Genomic DNA, 16,458 nt, shown 5'->3' with positions numbered 1-16,458 from the left:
GATAGGTACAAGTCGATAGAATTTTACTCTCGGACATCTCTAAAACTGCCAAACTCAAAACGTCATGAAAACGTCCCCCATATCATTGGTTCTGGAAAATGGTATAGGTACTTACTTATCTTTGATATTCAACTATCTGAGTACCTATACATATACATATACTTACTTACTTATCCGAACATTTTTAATGAAATAAAACAAAGAAATCAAAGACACAGCCTTTTAATATATTAGTAAGATAGTCACCCGAAGTGATAATGATAAGAATAATATTATTGTAATGTATTGTACCTACTTAAAACGATTGTAACAAAAGGTTTTTATTGATTAGGAATAACAAACAGTACTTTCTAAAGGTACAATAACGATTGTAACAATAAATAAGTACTTTAAGTATTTTAACGGTAACATCAAAGTAGAAAGGTAATGTAAGTTAAAATCTTACTTAATTAGCGCTGTACTTTCAAAATGCATTTGATTTCATAAAATAAATATTACTAAGGTACTTATACTTAACTAGAAATAAGTATACCACTTAAGTACATAAATTCAGAAGATACTGAACTACGTAAGTTAAGTAAATAATTGCTTATGCTTATGTTTGTACTGGGTATCAATTTATTTATTCCTGAAACTAACAAACAATACTATTAAATCAGGAACATGCTTAAAGCATTTAAATATTACTTAATGAAATAATTAATTTATAATTAAGTTACTTAATAAATATCTAAGTATATGGCCAAGACAGATTTAATGTCTTTGTAAATTAACAACAATTTATCACATTTCATTGTTTTTAGGATAATGATTAGGATAATAGCGTTTACTGTACTTATCTACTCCCTAGTCTCATTTATAACATGTTAACTGTTTATCTCTCGTTGCACTGGTAACTATATAGGTGTTGGTAACAACTCAACACAATACATATTATGCATCTCTTATAGTAGGTTTGGTAAATCTCAATATACATAATATTGAATAGATAATATATCTATGTAAATAATGATTCTACTCGTTTTCGATAATTTTAACCTATCACAACACGGCTATGCAACCTTTCGTTTCGTTCGTTGTATACTTAGGAAATCTGGCTTGATAAACTAGCAGTCATCTTGTTAAGCTATGTCTATGTCAGTTAAGTAGATGCTTTGGTCTGGTGGTTTACTATGCCGCTGCCACGGCGGGGGTGGCGGGGACAGCTGGAGCGACGGCGGGGGCGACGGCGGCGGGGTCGGATGCCGTGAGCCTCTGCCCGTACTTGTTGAGGAACTCGAGCACGACTCCGTTGGACCAGCCGAAGCCGGTCTGCACGGTGTACTCGCCGCCGCCGCCCACGCGGCCCGGCTGCTCCGCGTCGTACTTCTCGAACATCTGGCGGCTGGCGCTGAAGCCGGCGTGGCACGCGCGCACCCACGTCTGCGCCACGGCCAGCGCCTCGCGCCGCGCCGCCGCCGAGCCCAGCGCCTCCAGCGCGTTCACCATGATGCTCACCAGCGGCGGCCACGCGTTGGGGAAGTCCCACTGCTCGCCGCTGTTGATCAGCGAGGTGGGCACGCCGCCCGGGTAGTCCAGCCCCTTGGAGTCCGTCAGGTACGCGAGGATCTTGCCCGCGCGCTTGCGGATCTTCCTGCGGTCCACGACGCCCATCCACAGCGGCGCCACGTTGCTCGGGTAGAAGTAGCGGCGGTGCTGCTGCAGCTCGTGGTTGTAGTCGTACCAGATGCCGTCCTGCTCGTGCCACAGCACCTGGTCCATGGCGTCGCGCCACTGCTTGGCCTGGAAGGCGAACTGCGCCGCCTTGCGCGGAGACATCAGCACGGCGTGGAACATCGCCAGGTTCTGTAGCGCGTTCGCGAAGATGGCGTTCTGGTCGACGGGGATGATCTCGGAGGTGTGCACGGTGGTGAGGTTGCCGGCGTTGCCGCCCGCGGGGCCCACGAACCAGCGCGAGGAGAAGTCCCAGCCGCTCTCGGCCGCGCTCTTGATGTCGAGGTAGAACTGCGCGCGCCGCTCCTCCGAGTCGAAGCTCTGCGCGTTCTCGTAGTCCTCGGAGTAGGACTCGGGGCGCGGGCCCTCGCTCGGCGCGTAGTAGCGCAGCAGCGAGTACTTCTTCCCATCCTTCTCGAAGGTTACGGCCTGCGTGTCCAGCCAGTACTTGATCTCGGTCTCGAGCGCGTCAATGTTCTGCTTTAGGAACTTGACGTCCCTCGTCTCCCGGAAGTAGAGTGCGACCATGGCGGACAGCAGCGGCGGCTGGCTGCGCTGCTCGTAGTAGCAGCGGCCGCCGTTGGGCACGTGGCCCACGGCGCGGAGCAGCTCCACCAGGTTCTCGATCATGCCGCGCGCCGTGTCCCGCATGCCGCTGATGAGCAGCCCCTCGATGATCCAGTACGTGTCCCAGTAGTAGATCTCCTTGAAGCGGCCGCCGGGCACGATGAAGGGGTGCGTGACGGGGATGAGGCTGTAGCGGTCAGGATGGGCGAGCACCTCGGGGCGGATGCGGCGGCCGAGCGTGGGCCAGATGGCGTGGATGTCGGCGGCAAACTGGCGCAGCGCGGGGTCGCGCACGCCGGCGAGGAAGGCGGGGTCGGCGGCGTGGTCCGGCGGGCTCCACGCCTCCAGCTCCGATCCGTTGTGGAAGTTGCTCTGCACGAAGGCCTGCAGCTGCTCGCGGGTCGGCTGGCGCGCGGTCTCGTTCATGAGCGAGTCGAACTTGTCGAGGATGGTCTGCTCGTCGTCGTTGAGCGCGAGGTCCACGAAGGTCTTGGAGTCCTGGAAGATGTTAGCGAGCTGCACGGTGTGCAGCAGGTCGGAGCCGCAGTACAGCGGGCGGCTGCACGAGGGCGGCAGCGCGGCGCCGGCGCCCAGCGCCAGCCCCAGAACCAGCCCCGCCACCAGCATCTGAAACGCAACAAACAGGACGTCAGTTACAAATGTTCGCAGACGTTTATGATCTGCCGACTCCAACATGAAAACTGTAGGTAAGTTATACAGGTGGAATATCATCACATGTGTAATGTTTCCATTGACAAAGGCACCAATCTAACGAATTATGAACTTACTTTACAGAACACTAACATTACCTTACTACCTACATAAGTAAGGGTTTGCGAAATAACATATTAGCAATTAAATACTAAACATAAAATATGTTATGTAGGTATGATATTTTTGGGTACCATCCTTGGCCTTTTATGTTTGCAAAAACGTTTCTGCCGGTCTAGACTTTTTTTGCCAACACCTATTCATTGGCCAAAACGAGTTTGAGTTTTTTTAGACAATATAATCGTCAGTTATTTAATTAAATACGCTATTTATAAATTCTGCTAACCTAAGATAGGAACAGACCAAAATTAAACATCCATATTTAATTCCTATAGGCATCACACAGAGTTATGAATATGAAACATTGAAACAGTGTCTGAAAAAGAGTGTGTAATATCTAGAATCTAGACCTAGGTAGCAAAATGCCAAAAGTCAAGGGATGCTGCAAAATATTTCGCACTAAAATCAATATTATTACAATTTATTTCGCAAACGTGTCTCAGGGTCAACTTTTATTGATGAAACTAGGTAAACGAAACCACACGAATACTAAGATAATGAAATCATGTAAGTAAAAATGTACTATGTACTTGAGTAGAAAGTTCTTATAGAACTTGTAGAAACTTTAATTACGAATATAAAATAAGAACAACATTATGTTAACCACACTAAAATAAATAGTCAGCAAAATAAATACCTAAGTGTTGGGTGGGGTGCAATCATAATATAATAACGAGTACACTTGTCATTCTATGGGTGCAATGCAATAGGTAAGTACTTAATTATCTCTTCTGCTGTCTATATACTAAACAATATCTGGAGGACAAACAAAAATTCAAAGCAACACTTACCACTATACAAAGAAGGAATATAATTAAACAAAATATTAACTTTAATTTGCTGCATTTCCAATCTATGCATAGGTACATAGAGATAGAGACTCAATGGTATCTAGAAATATATATATTTAAATCACGACGTTGTAATAACACTGAGTTTTAGATATGAACTAAATGAGAATCAAGTAATTTCTAGGTTTCCTTTATCTAAAGAGACAGCTGAGGTTTTACGGATTAAATTTGAATCTAAAAGTAAACAAACAACTAAGGTAAAATTTAAGATAACGAGGTAGGTGGTTTTGTAGTATGTGCCGGTGAAACATTAATAATAAACATAATTAAGTTTTTATACCTACATAATTCATAGGTACTATCTATCATCAAGCGTCCGTAGTCGAGCGGGCCTCAGTAATCGTAACTGATCGCTGAGGTTAAGCAACAACTGACACGGTCAGCCATTGGATGGGTGACCAATTTCAAGTGGTGCTTTTCTGGACGCTTCCGTGCTTCGGACGGCATGTTAAGCCGTGGGTCCCGGTTGCTGCTTCGGCAGCAGTCGTTAAGCTTAGTCAGAGGCCTTCGGGCGGCTTGAAAACATCTGACAGTCGGGTTGCCCACTTACCCGACAACTCTCTCAGCACAAGCTTGCTTGTGTTGGGGTCCACCAACCCGCACTTGGCCAGCGTGGTGGACTAGGCCTAAACCCTTCCTTCATTGGAAGGAGACCCGTGCCCCAGCAGTGGGGACGTAATGGGTCGTGATGATGATCTATCATCATCATAATCATCGAAGGTCACAACCCATCACGTCCTCACTAAGGGGGCAGTTCTCCTTACAATTATGGAAGCGGGCCTATTGCGGGTTGGTGGACCTCATTTATACACACACGTTGTTCAGTTTTTAATGTGGTTGTAGGTAAGTATGTAACCTAGGTACATGATCAGGGATATGGTAAAAGATCCTAGGTATAAGTCTCCTACTGTCTCGGTAGGGTATATACTTAAATGTACATAGGTACAGAAAGGAACCTAAGTATTTATTTATTTTTTTAATTTATAAACACAGATAAATTGTAAATGTTGATTTATTTTATTCACACAACATTTCAGGGAAGGATTTGAAAGTCGGTGACTTTTGAATATCTAATTTTATTCATTGGATTTCAAGTTTACATATAGTTACCTACTATTTAGATATTATTGGAAATTTCCGAAAAAAAACATGTTTCATTTGCTACTCTTACTACTTTCTTTTCTAGTGTCTTTCTTTTCTATACCTAGGAGAGTAGATATGCTAGTTTTAGACTGTAATAGGTGTCGCGAGGTAGGTAGTTCTACTACCTCGCTACACCGTCGTTTTTAGGGTTCCGTAGCCAAAATGGCAAAAACGGAACCCTTATAGTTTCGTCATGTCCGTCTGTCCGTCTGTCCGTCTGTCCGTCTGTCACAGCCGATTTACTCGGAAACTATAAGTACTACAGTGATGAAATTTGATGGGAATATGTGTTGTATGAACCGCTACAAAAATATGACACTAAATAGTAAAAAAAAGAATTGGGGGTGGGGCCCCCCATACATGTAACTGAGGGATGAAATTTTTTTTTTCGATGTACATACCCGTGTGGGGTATCAATGGAAAGGTCTTTTAAAATGATATAAAGTTTTCTTAAAAACATTTTTCTTAAAGTGAACGGTTTTTGAGATATCAGCTCTCAAAGTCGTAAAAAGTATGTCCCCCCCCCTCTATTTTTATAACTACGGGGTATAAAATTCTAAAAAAAATAGAGGTGATGCATGCTAATTAACTCTTTCAACGATTTTTGGTTTGATCAAAGTATCTCTTATAGTTTTTGAGATAGGTTGATTTAACTGTAATTTTGCTGCTACGGAACCCTTTGTGCGCGAGCCCGACTCGCACTTGGCCGGTTTTTTTTTTTACTAACTTAAATATTTTTTAGAGTATGGCAGTGCAGGTACAGTCGCGGGCAAAGGAACCTGACCCCTTTCAGGTAGCATTCTCTCTCTAAGAGACATCAGGAAGGTACATACGAGAGAATCTCTCTAGTCATCATTTAAAGCCCCATCCACACGCTTGGCAAACAATGGCAAGCAACCAACAGCAAACAGCAAACACGGACGTGTCGATGGGTGTTTGTCGTTGTTTGCCTGTTTGTGTTTGTGTTGGTCAGTGTTTAGCATCGGTGTCGGTTTTTCTTGCCAGATCAAAGGATGTTTGGCAAACAGTTCGCCACGTATCCACACGTTTGGCAGCGATCAGAATGCGTGCGAGCTTGCGGGAGGCGGACGTATTTACTTGCTATATTTTATTAATATTTATTATGTTACTTGTATTTATTATGGCAAATTAAAGCCCAAATAATAGGTATAAAGTAGTACCTCATACGATTTCTATGTATATGAATCATCCACCATCGTCTTTGCTTTAATTTTAATAAAAATATGTCAAACCGAAAGTAATAGCTGCTGCCATAAGCTCGTCGTCCGCCATGTTTGCCGATTCGGAATGTTATGAACGTTCGCCGAGCATGTGGATGGCTGTTTGTGTTGGGTGATTGTGGTTGGTGTTTGGGACTTCGTTTGCTGTTTGCGGTGTTTGTGACAAACAGCAAGCGTGTGGATGGGGCTTAACTGTACAATAAATCCATGCTGTGGTTGATGTGACATATTGGCTGTGATGAGCGAAGATTACCGATTTGTCAACCTCTAATCACCCATTGTTACACTCTGTTGACGTCTGCACGTTAGCGACCACAAGCAACGGGGACTAAGTACGTACGGGAAAAAATAATTTTCTACTATTTTATTTCGTTGCATTAAACGCATGTTAAGTAGCTCGGATTTCATAAAGCTAGAGCACCTATGTATTATAATATCATAGTATGCGGTACCACAGGCATTCAATTTCAATATTTTCAACTGCTGTAAAGTGTTATCATTTTGAGATTTTTCAGTTTGTAAGATCGGACCGAAAAGAGCTGTGTGGGTAATAATGTACCTTTGTGTGGATCGGAGAAAGGATGGACTGAGGAATGAAATAGAGTACTCCAACGTTATAGGTAACTTTTAATATGATAGGTTGTTTCTATGTAATGCCTGTCTTTTTATCAGTAGATTATAGGTACCTAGGTAAATACCCGATTGGTATAACACACCTATATAGGTAATTTATGTTTTATGAGTAATTCTTAAAGAAAAATACAGTTATTTTAATGCCTATTGGCATCAATAAAATACAATGTGTTAGTTAAATGTTTGTACAATAGTATACATGCTTAACCTGATACGTTGTATCCCATTATGATCTGAGTTATATCCTGAGTACCTATTCCTGAGCCGAGTCACGTAGGTACACCTGAAACACCTATTAGGAAATCTTAGAGCTTAACTTCTTTGTTTATCATCATCGTCTCTATCATCACCCACCTATATCATCACCACATATTTCAAGATTACTGATTCCAGACACAATTTAGCAATCAATTTAGCCTTTTAAACAGTCATACACTTTTATGACACAGATAACTTTTAAACAGGCATTGTGAAACTGGCTAAACTATTACATCGACATTACATTAGATTGCTTTCGCAACAGTGGTCGATCTTAGTATTATCTGACTTTAAAGGATTTCCAGTATCAATATGGTTGTGAAAATACTGATCCATTTGTTATCAACAAGGATTAAGCTGCCCCATTTTATTTGAAGTTTCATCATAAATGTATGTATGTACTTAGAGCTAGGCACTCTAGAATTGTAAATGATACAGTAAGTGTAGGTATATCTTGAGAGGTTAGCCAATCAATTTAAATCCGTGTAAAACCTTAGCGTAGAGAATGAAATCAATTAAAGTCGTATCTAAAAAAGTATTCAAATCGATCAATCTATACATTTCGGAGCTAGACCGTCGTACAACCCGTAATCATGCAACGGCAGTTCTCTGCTTCCCTTATCCTGCCACTAATGCCACTATCCTTTATTGGCTACCTTGTCTAATATCCAGGGGGCCGGAGGGCGTCCCGCGCTACGTACCTCGAACTTGTAAAACAACTTGTTCACTTAATGGGCGTGTAAAAGCCTTATTTTGATTTGAATTCATAGGAAATCGTAATAATTATTCTATGAGATAATCGAGAGCATCAGAAAACGATATCATGAAGCCCTTGATCCAATTTCTACTGCTATCATCAGATCAGCATCAGCTAGCGAAAGAAATGTATTGCAAAATAGACCTAATGACAACGAGATAAGTGTTCGCCGGCACCGTGAATTCTCTTTTTGCGTGACTTTGAACCGTCTCATTGTCAAGGCGAGTCTTCAAAGGTCTAGTCTTTTTGTGTGTTTTTCCTGTCAGCATTTAAATTTGCCCTTTTTTGCTGCGAGTAAAACGATTTTCAATAAAATGTTTAATTTTATTTATTTGAATAAAAATGATAGAAAATATTTAACTATAAGTAAGAAAGAAAGAAAAAGTTTATTTGGCTTAGACAGCAATATTAATTAACATATGCAAAGAAATATAAATATACGTAATTAATCTAATCAATCTAAATACTTGTTACTTACATAGGTACCTACTTGTACTTAGGTACCAATACCGACTGACTATAGTACTTATGTAAGTATTTCAAGTGTTTATTTGATTGAATAACAATGAATCATTTTTGGAATTTAATCAACAATCCTAGCCCTAGTTCACCGCCGGTTACGTCATAACTTGCATGAATTTTAACCGCACTCTATTTTCCTGAAGTGGATTACTTACATAGTTAGGTACATACACATGGTTACGACTGTAAAGTGTAAACCCTGAAGAGGTAGATATAGTCATAGGGTGACTCGCAACTCGCAAGCGAGCCACCGGCTTTTCACTGAAGTGGCTTAACTTAGGTAGGTACTTACTAAGTTTAATATTTACATAATAACGATCCTAAAATAAGCAATCCCTAAACTATCATTAGTTTTCTCATTACGAGTTCTTATAGAATAGTGCCTACGTGTGACCTTATACAGCCTAAATGTGGGCACACAAATACTGAGGAAAACGTTTAGGGTTCCAGGAAGTGGTGGAGAGGTGTGGAGGCGACCTCCAGGCGGCGCCATTGTGTGGAGATGTTGTTACGTGATCTCTGTACAGGGGCCGGAGGACTACTCTTGTACCTCCGGAGCGTTGAGCGTTGTGCTGCTGAGCTAACCAACTTAACGTCTCTATTTCAATTGTATGACATATTGTTTTGTTTAATTTTGAGGTGTATTGTATTTAATATGGATCTACTGGATCTGGACTGACGACCTTAGAGGGGTAGCCGGTAGTGGTTGGATAAGAAAGGCCGAGGACCGAGTGTCGTGGCGCTCCTTGGGAGAGGCCTATGTCCAGCAGTGGATGATGATGTAAAATATAATATGGATAAAGTTCTATCTATCTAATGAATTGCATGATAGATCTTTGACATTTTGAAATTCGGCTATAGAGTATGCCTTCGAGTGTCAGAGCTCTCGTTCGGTGGTTTCTTATACAGCTGGAGTAACCCCCCAAAGATTAGAGAGTGACAAACTGACAACCCAACAATCATGTTTGTGATACAGTTATATTGTTTTATCGCGCGAATAATCATTTATCGTCTCGTGTGTTTTTATTTTTGTTGTTTTAGCATTGTACTCGAAGGTACACGATCACTTGATTAGATAAGATATGCAGAAATCATATAATGGACTGAACCTAGTGTTTAATCCAGATGTAGGTACTACTATACTAAATTGAAAGGGTGTGCTAAAAATATAAGCACAACCGTAGTTAACACATTGAATACCGAATACGCAATATTACGTACCAGTGATACGAGGTACTATTGACATTCAAAGGGTTAAAGATATGAATGGACCAAGTATTCAAGTTTTTCTTCATTATCAATGATCAGGGAGGACTTCAGTTACTTTATTCACCCCAGTTATTCTTGCTCTACGGACAGTATCGATGACGAACCTAAGTACGGCTAACTGCATAAGTCGTTATTATACACTTCTGTACCTTGTCAAAGTGACGAACTGTCAATATTTCAATGAATAGAGAGGCGGTTTCAGATTGACAAGGTACAAAAGTGTATAGCTACTTATGCAGCTGACTGTAACTTCAAAGCACTTATCCGTCATCATTGATCATCAGATGATGCGTCGGTGAGCTATCTGCATGACAAGCGCCTCATTAGAGCTCGGAAAACGGATAAATACGATTTATTTATTTACACCTAGTCAAGTATAGCGGAAGTAAGGAAGCTGCTGCTAGTACCTACCTAGCTACCTACCTAGTGTACCTAGTAATACTAATCTTGGCGGTCTACGCATAATGCAGTATGTGCTTGTCTGTATCCCTAATTTGGACACTTTTTATGGGTTATTTTCGCTCTCTCGCGTGGTCTTGTCCACCTCAGCTAAGGCTATTGAAAAAATGAAATGGATAGACTTAAGTAAAATTGTAATAGATATAATTTAAGTAAGTAGTAACTACGTTTTATTTCTGTGCATTGCAACGTACGGGAGAGAAGTCTAAGCTTTCCATGGTATATTTAGTAAATACATACACTCACGGGCAATGAAAAGGCTCCATCAAGAAAAACACCAATGTACTCCTAAACGAAAACGGCTAGCTTAATGAAGCCGTCTGCAACATTGAAGTACATTTAACAGAGCATCAGGATATTACACTAAAAACGGTTAATTTTGTTTAAATTTTAAATTCAATGTTTGAAAAAATTGGGGTCGTTTGGTGTTTTGTGGTGGCTGTTTGTGATTGGAACTGTTTCTTTGCATGGGAGTGTATTATGTAAACTTTGTAAACAACGTGTGAAACTGACAGTAAAAATATTATGAACATTTTGGCTCCGATAAATTGCTCAACATTTTATGCAGCAGATCAGCCGGTTATTGTGCAAAATATGAGCCTAACTTTAGTACAATCTCTTGTCGTCGGGTTTCGCAAATGTACGCTTTTTCTAGTCTTACCTACTGCGAAACTGGTTCCCAAAATAGCCTCCGTTTATTTATTAATCTTTAAAGAACGGCGTATACTTAATATAATGTATTAGCTTAAAACATTAAAGCATTGACTAATTAAACTACAGTCAGTAAATACTTAACTAAAACTGATGATTTTCCAGCTAATTAAGAACCTACCTAGGCCTTAGTCCTCAAAAAAACAAAAATACACATCCACTCTGACTCAAAATACAAATTAATATAAATGTATTCCTCTTAGTACCTGTTTTAAATCTTTCCGAATATTAATAACCATAAAAACATTGTTACCTACCAACTAATATCTTTGGCTGACAAAGATCAACGAACTCAGTTTATTTCGAGGTCTTCGTCATTGAATAAGACTAAATGTAACTAAATGTAAAACCGCAGCAAAAACGAAGTTAAGGTTTGGAAGTAAGTACCAGTATATACTAGTAACAAACTAAATGTTTTTAATTTCAGTTTAATTCCAATAAGACTTTAAAAAATATAAGTACGCTCAAAATATAACTCTAAGGCCCTGTTTCACAATGTCTGGTTAGTGGCTACATGTAAGATAAAATACATGCGGTCACTCTCTGTTATTATTTTATCTCACAAGTAGCCAGTAATCAGACATTGTGAAACATGGACTAAGTATTTTTATAAATTTAGTACTTTTATAAGACCTATAGTTATAAGTACTTACCTACATGTTTTTTGGGAAATGTAATATTGTTTGAAACTAAAATTACGTTCGTTCGGCGTCATTTAGTTCTCGGTTTCTTAAAATAACTTGAGAACACTAGCTTTTATTAAATAATTTGTAAATTATGATATTTGAAGGTGTAAAGTTCGAACTTCAAATCCTGGAAACACGCTACGCCGTTTTCGTAGCACTTGTTGTTGCTACGAAAACGGCGTAGCATAATGTTCCGGTAAAGTAAAATTATGGGAAAATTAGCTCTCTATTGCTTCTTACGTTTTTGTTTGAATTTTATAATTTTATAGTGAATTGAAACCCGATAACCTTCTGGATTTATGGAAATTTAAGTATAAATATACTGTAACCTACGGACAATTTGTTGGTAGCCTGTCACCAAAACTAAAGTTTCACTTGAGTTCATGTGAAGCACGATCCACTCAACATGTGTGCAGATGTGCAGTGCTAATCAAGCTCCATTCAGCTCCGGGTGGACAAACAGTCTACCTGAGCTTTGATTGAGGGTCGCCACCGTATGGACACAAAGTTTTCATTAGATTTCAGGACTGTTCAGTGTACGGTCAGGTGCAAAGAAACCTGACCCCCCTCTCATACTAACAATGCTTCTGAGGGGGGTCAGGTCTATGTGCCCCTTACTGTTCACCTACACATCAGTAACCTGACGTCCTCTCAATAGCAACGACCCTCCAAGAGTATTTATACAGTTATGTTTATGCAGCTGATTGTACATTATATCATATTTATGTTAGAAGAATTAAAACTTTATAAAATATTACCATGTAAGTTGTACCTATGTTGTTTTTTTAATATAAACATACAAATATACCACTCAAGTACAAAACCTTTGACGCTAAATATCGATGCTTTTACATTAGGTAAAAGTTAATTTTAGCCGACTCAGGAAGACTAAATTAAACATACATCTCACCTACGCTTCCCCATCTAAGTAATTTTCCACCCTGTATACAAGAGTGACCCATGCAATGTTGATGTGGTATATTGATAAAGCCATAATGAGTCAGTTTAGATATATATCAGTTGGAGTTCTAAACCTATATACTTTATTTAATACACAACTTTTAGGCAATCAATTTACCTAAGTTTACTTTTAAGTTAAGTATATTTAATATGCTTATTTTAAATATTTAAGTAAGTACTTAGTTAAAAAAAATATTAAGTTATTTTATGTACCTTTTACAGTTTCATAAAATAGTTTCCTTAAATATTTTCTGATAAAAAAAATCTTGCCCTTCATTGATACTCTATTGATAATACCTTTTTTAACTAAGTCACAACACAAACTCACCTTCAACATCATTGCAAATTCGCCACGAAAAACTTCTTTCAGCCAACACCCACTTTCGATCCAAAAAAAACTAAAATTCAAAACACTTCGCGAGGATCGATTTATTATTATCGAATTTATCGCGAGCGCATATTCCGAGGATCTGTGGCGATGCGCGGGCGCGCGCGGACTGTGCGACCGACTCTGTGACACTGCTGTCACTCGCTCGAAGAATCGAGGAAGACCAGACATGCTGCGGGGCTCCGCTTGTCGTTTTTATACCACCTGATAAGGACACTGTCATGGCGGCCGCTGAAGCACCATGAAATTCAGTGGCCATTGTTTTTAATTGAAGTCGTTTGGAGTGGGGCTTTTGTTTCAGGCAATTGACGTGTGATGTACCTGTATGTACTTACGAGTCGTGGTGGTGACGTGGTTGAAGACTTGGCGAGAGGAAAGGATTCTTCTCTGAGCATTGCTTACCGGTTAGTGGTACCCTAACCGTATAATATTAGCATTTATATGTATAAAATACTACTTACTTTAAAAAAAACTGAAAAGCTAGACTGTACTCTTTTCAACTTTGTTTGGGTGTTCACCATTAAATTAGCATTAAAAAGCTTATCCTTTACCCATGCAAAATACTATCAATTAGCGAATCATGTAATTATACCAACAATCACTCATGTAGCATAATTACGATTGTTAAATAAATAATTAACGCTACGGTGAAAAACCTTAGGTAACGTTTAATTTATTCAATCGATTTGATATCGTCTCGGTGCTTAAATTATAAAGAACGTTTGAACAAAAACTGCATAGGTAAATTGTACATAATAGGTACACCTCACGTATTTGCCTCAGGTTCAGGTACCATTTAAAGCTAATTCTTTTTTTGTTTTTGCAATGCTTTCAGTTTTCATCATTATCAGGTCCACGGATCCCTGATCAATCAGGGACAGAGGGCTCGAAGTGTAGATTTCCACTCTGACCGGTCCTGTGCCAGCTTTGGTTTTTCACCCACTTTCTGTTTTAATTCAAGTTATTATTTACCGCTACACTCAGCTATGAGATCAGCAAAAACCTAGGTACAACATCGCAACAATGCAGCGGCAGCGGTTCTAAAACAGTATAACGTACTGAAACTTTAAAACTTGAGGCTTTATTTTCTTTTATTTTAGGTAGGTGCTTCATGAGCCACCCTGTATAAGGCAAGGATAAGATGGGAATGGTGATCATAGAATAACAAGTACAGTATGGTGATTAACCTGAGTTGAGGCCTACAGTGACTATTTTTGGAAGACACTCACTTTAAGAATAATATTGATGGTGATAGTAAAATACAGAAATCCTTGTATATACTTAGGTAAGCATGAAAGTATTTATAGTTTCTGTAACGCTGTTAATTTTCTTAAAATAAATAAATGAATACTTTGTTAGATATTTTTTACAGCAGACAATCATAATCTTGATCACAAATGCTACTGAATGTCACCTGTGAATGTTTGTGTGGTTGCATAAGTCGGTTTGGGGGAAAGTGTCTGTCTGTTAGTGGGGCAGGTCCGTCTCGGGGCATCCTTGGCGCCAGCGGCGGCGCCCCGGCCGCGCCGCCGCCATGTTACACGATGCATTCTATTCTGCATCTTGAAACGATGTCACTATGAGTCTCTTCATAATCATTGTCATCAGCTTATACTTAGCAGTCTACAGCTTAACGTGGGCCTCTCCCAAAGCACGCCAATGGATGTGATCTTCAACAACCCTTCGCAGGTTGTCACCCCATTACGTTGGTCTGATCATAGTCTCCATCTGAGTGATTAGTCTCAAATACCTACCAAAAATATGAAGTAAGTACTTATGTATACCACTTATGGAACTTGTTGTTGTATACTACTAATGGAAAAATTGTCTATAGATTTACAAGCAATAGATAGCTGACTTCTAGCAGGTACCCACACCTCAGTTGGTTACTCCACAAAAAAACGAACGAGCTTCCATGCAAGGAGTTACTAAAAACACGCACTCACGCCTTGTACTAATGTACTCCCTTGCGGGGTAGGCAGAGGTGCATTGCTGCAACCACTTTTCGCAAGAGTGTTATGTTAGTCCCAATGTAATAGGGGGCGGGCCTATTGCCATTTTACGGGCACATCCAAGACCCGAGAACAAATATCTGTATTTAATCAAATATCTGCCCCAGCCGGGAATCGAACCCGGGACCATCGGCTCAGTAGTCAGGGTCACTAACCACTACGCCATTCGGTCGGCTTCGAGTTACTACGACTTCGTTTTACATTAAGATAGATGGATAGAATATTCTTTATTTGCACACACACGTGAAATAAACTTACATAACTTAAATATATAAACATATGTACAAAAATGGCGGCATTATCGCTCAAAGCGATTTTTTCAAGACAACCTTAGGGTGGAAGGATATTTATGATCAAAGAGGAAAGTTCATTACCTCTCCACTTCGGAGTCAGAACCGTTTCGTTTTCTAGAATACGCACGCTCATGATGTTACGAGTGCGATCTCCTATAGCAGTGTTTTTCAACCTTTTTCATGACGCGACCCCCCTGGTGTAAAAAAAATATTTCGCGACCCCCTTGACCCTTTCGGTTTGTATCATCTATGTATGTGTATGTTACAGTATTCCCATATTCATTCCATACCACGTATTTATGGTCTCCATGATTAGGATTCGAAGTAGTACATACACATCGGATTTAAAAACACACATCTGAGCACACATCGGATACGTGTGTGGCCATGTACATAGGAATAATGCCATTCCGACCCGGAATTTCTTTTTTAAATTAGCTTTTTCTTTCTGACTTTTTTGAGCATTTACTTAAATATCTTGAATAAATGTTTTCAAGGGTGAATTGAAAATAAAAAGACAAAATACCTGGCTTTACAAAAAAAAAAATACTTGTGGTCGTCGTCTTTGAACCAGGCAGGAAGGCTACGTTTGCCTATTCGTGGTCTATACTCGAGAACTCGTTTACCCCAATGGTTATCGGTTCTTCAGCAGATATGACCAGCATACTACCACTTCAGCTTCCATATTTTGACAGCTATGCCAGTAATGTTAATCCTCTGACTGACGGAAAACCTCATTTCTGATACGATTTATCAGAGAAACCCCAAGCAGAGCTCTCTCCATAGCACGCTGAGCGACTTTAAATCGGTGGACTAGTCCTACCGTCAGTGCCCACGTCTCTGCACCTTGGATGCGCCTTGCAGCCTCCTTGTCGAAGTTGCTTCTGCCTAGCCGAATAGTCTGTCCGAGGTAGACATATTCTTGCACAACTTCGATTGTTGCCTCACCAACGATCACCGGCTCCGGTTCGATGTGAGCATTGTACATGACTTTCGTCTTGTCCAAATTTATACCCCGAAGCCTATACGTTGGGAAGCAGCATTTAGGCCACTTAGCATCAAGCTGAGTTTCTGCAGAGATTCTGCCACAATAACGCTGTCGTCCGCGAAGCAGAAAGGTGTGACATGTACTCACCATTTATACATATGCCATGTTCATTGTCC

General features: G+C 40.3%; 1 protein-coding gene across 3 annotated transcripts; it reads right to left on the bottom strand.

Moving 5' to 3' along the window:
- Positions 1–206: 206 nt before the first annotated feature.
- On the bottom strand, positions 207–13,164 carry LOC105388534 (trehalase). Of its 3 annotated transcripts, XM_048626670.1 has the most exons (3): positions 6,909–6,957; positions 3,494–3,498; positions 207–2,909 (listed from the first exon to the last, which is right to left on the bottom strand). In XM_048626670.1, exon 3 carries the CDS (start codon positions 2,905–2,907, stop codon positions 1,171–1,173), a length of 1,737 nt encoding a protein of 578 aa, XP_048482627.1. In that variant the 5' UTR covers positions 2,908–2,909; positions 3,494–3,498; positions 6,909–6,957; the 3' UTR covers positions 207–1,170. The 3 variants fall into 3 exon arrangements, with proteins under 3 accessions (XP_048482627.1, XP_037965121.2, XP_048482626.1); XM_038109193.2 differs by lacking the exons at positions 3,494–3,498; positions 6,909–6,957 and adding an exon at positions 12,930–13,164 and having other exon boundaries at positions 207–2,907; XM_048626669.1 differs by lacking the exons at positions 3,494–3,498; positions 6,909–6,957 and adding an exon at positions 3,903–3,995 and having other exon boundaries at positions 207–2,907.
- Between the last annotated feature and the right edge of the window lie 3,294 nt (positions 13,165–16,458).

The sequence above is a fragment of the Plutella xylostella genome, chromosome 17 (genome assembly GCF_932276165.1).
Source record: "Plutella xylostella chromosome 17, ilPluXylo3.1, whole genome shotgun sequence".
Classification (NCBI taxonomy): domain Eukaryota; kingdom Metazoa; phylum Arthropoda; class Insecta; order Lepidoptera; family Plutellidae; genus Plutella; species Plutella xylostella.
Note: the sequence above shows the minus strand (reverse complement) of the source record. Positions and strands in the feature narration are given on the sequence as shown.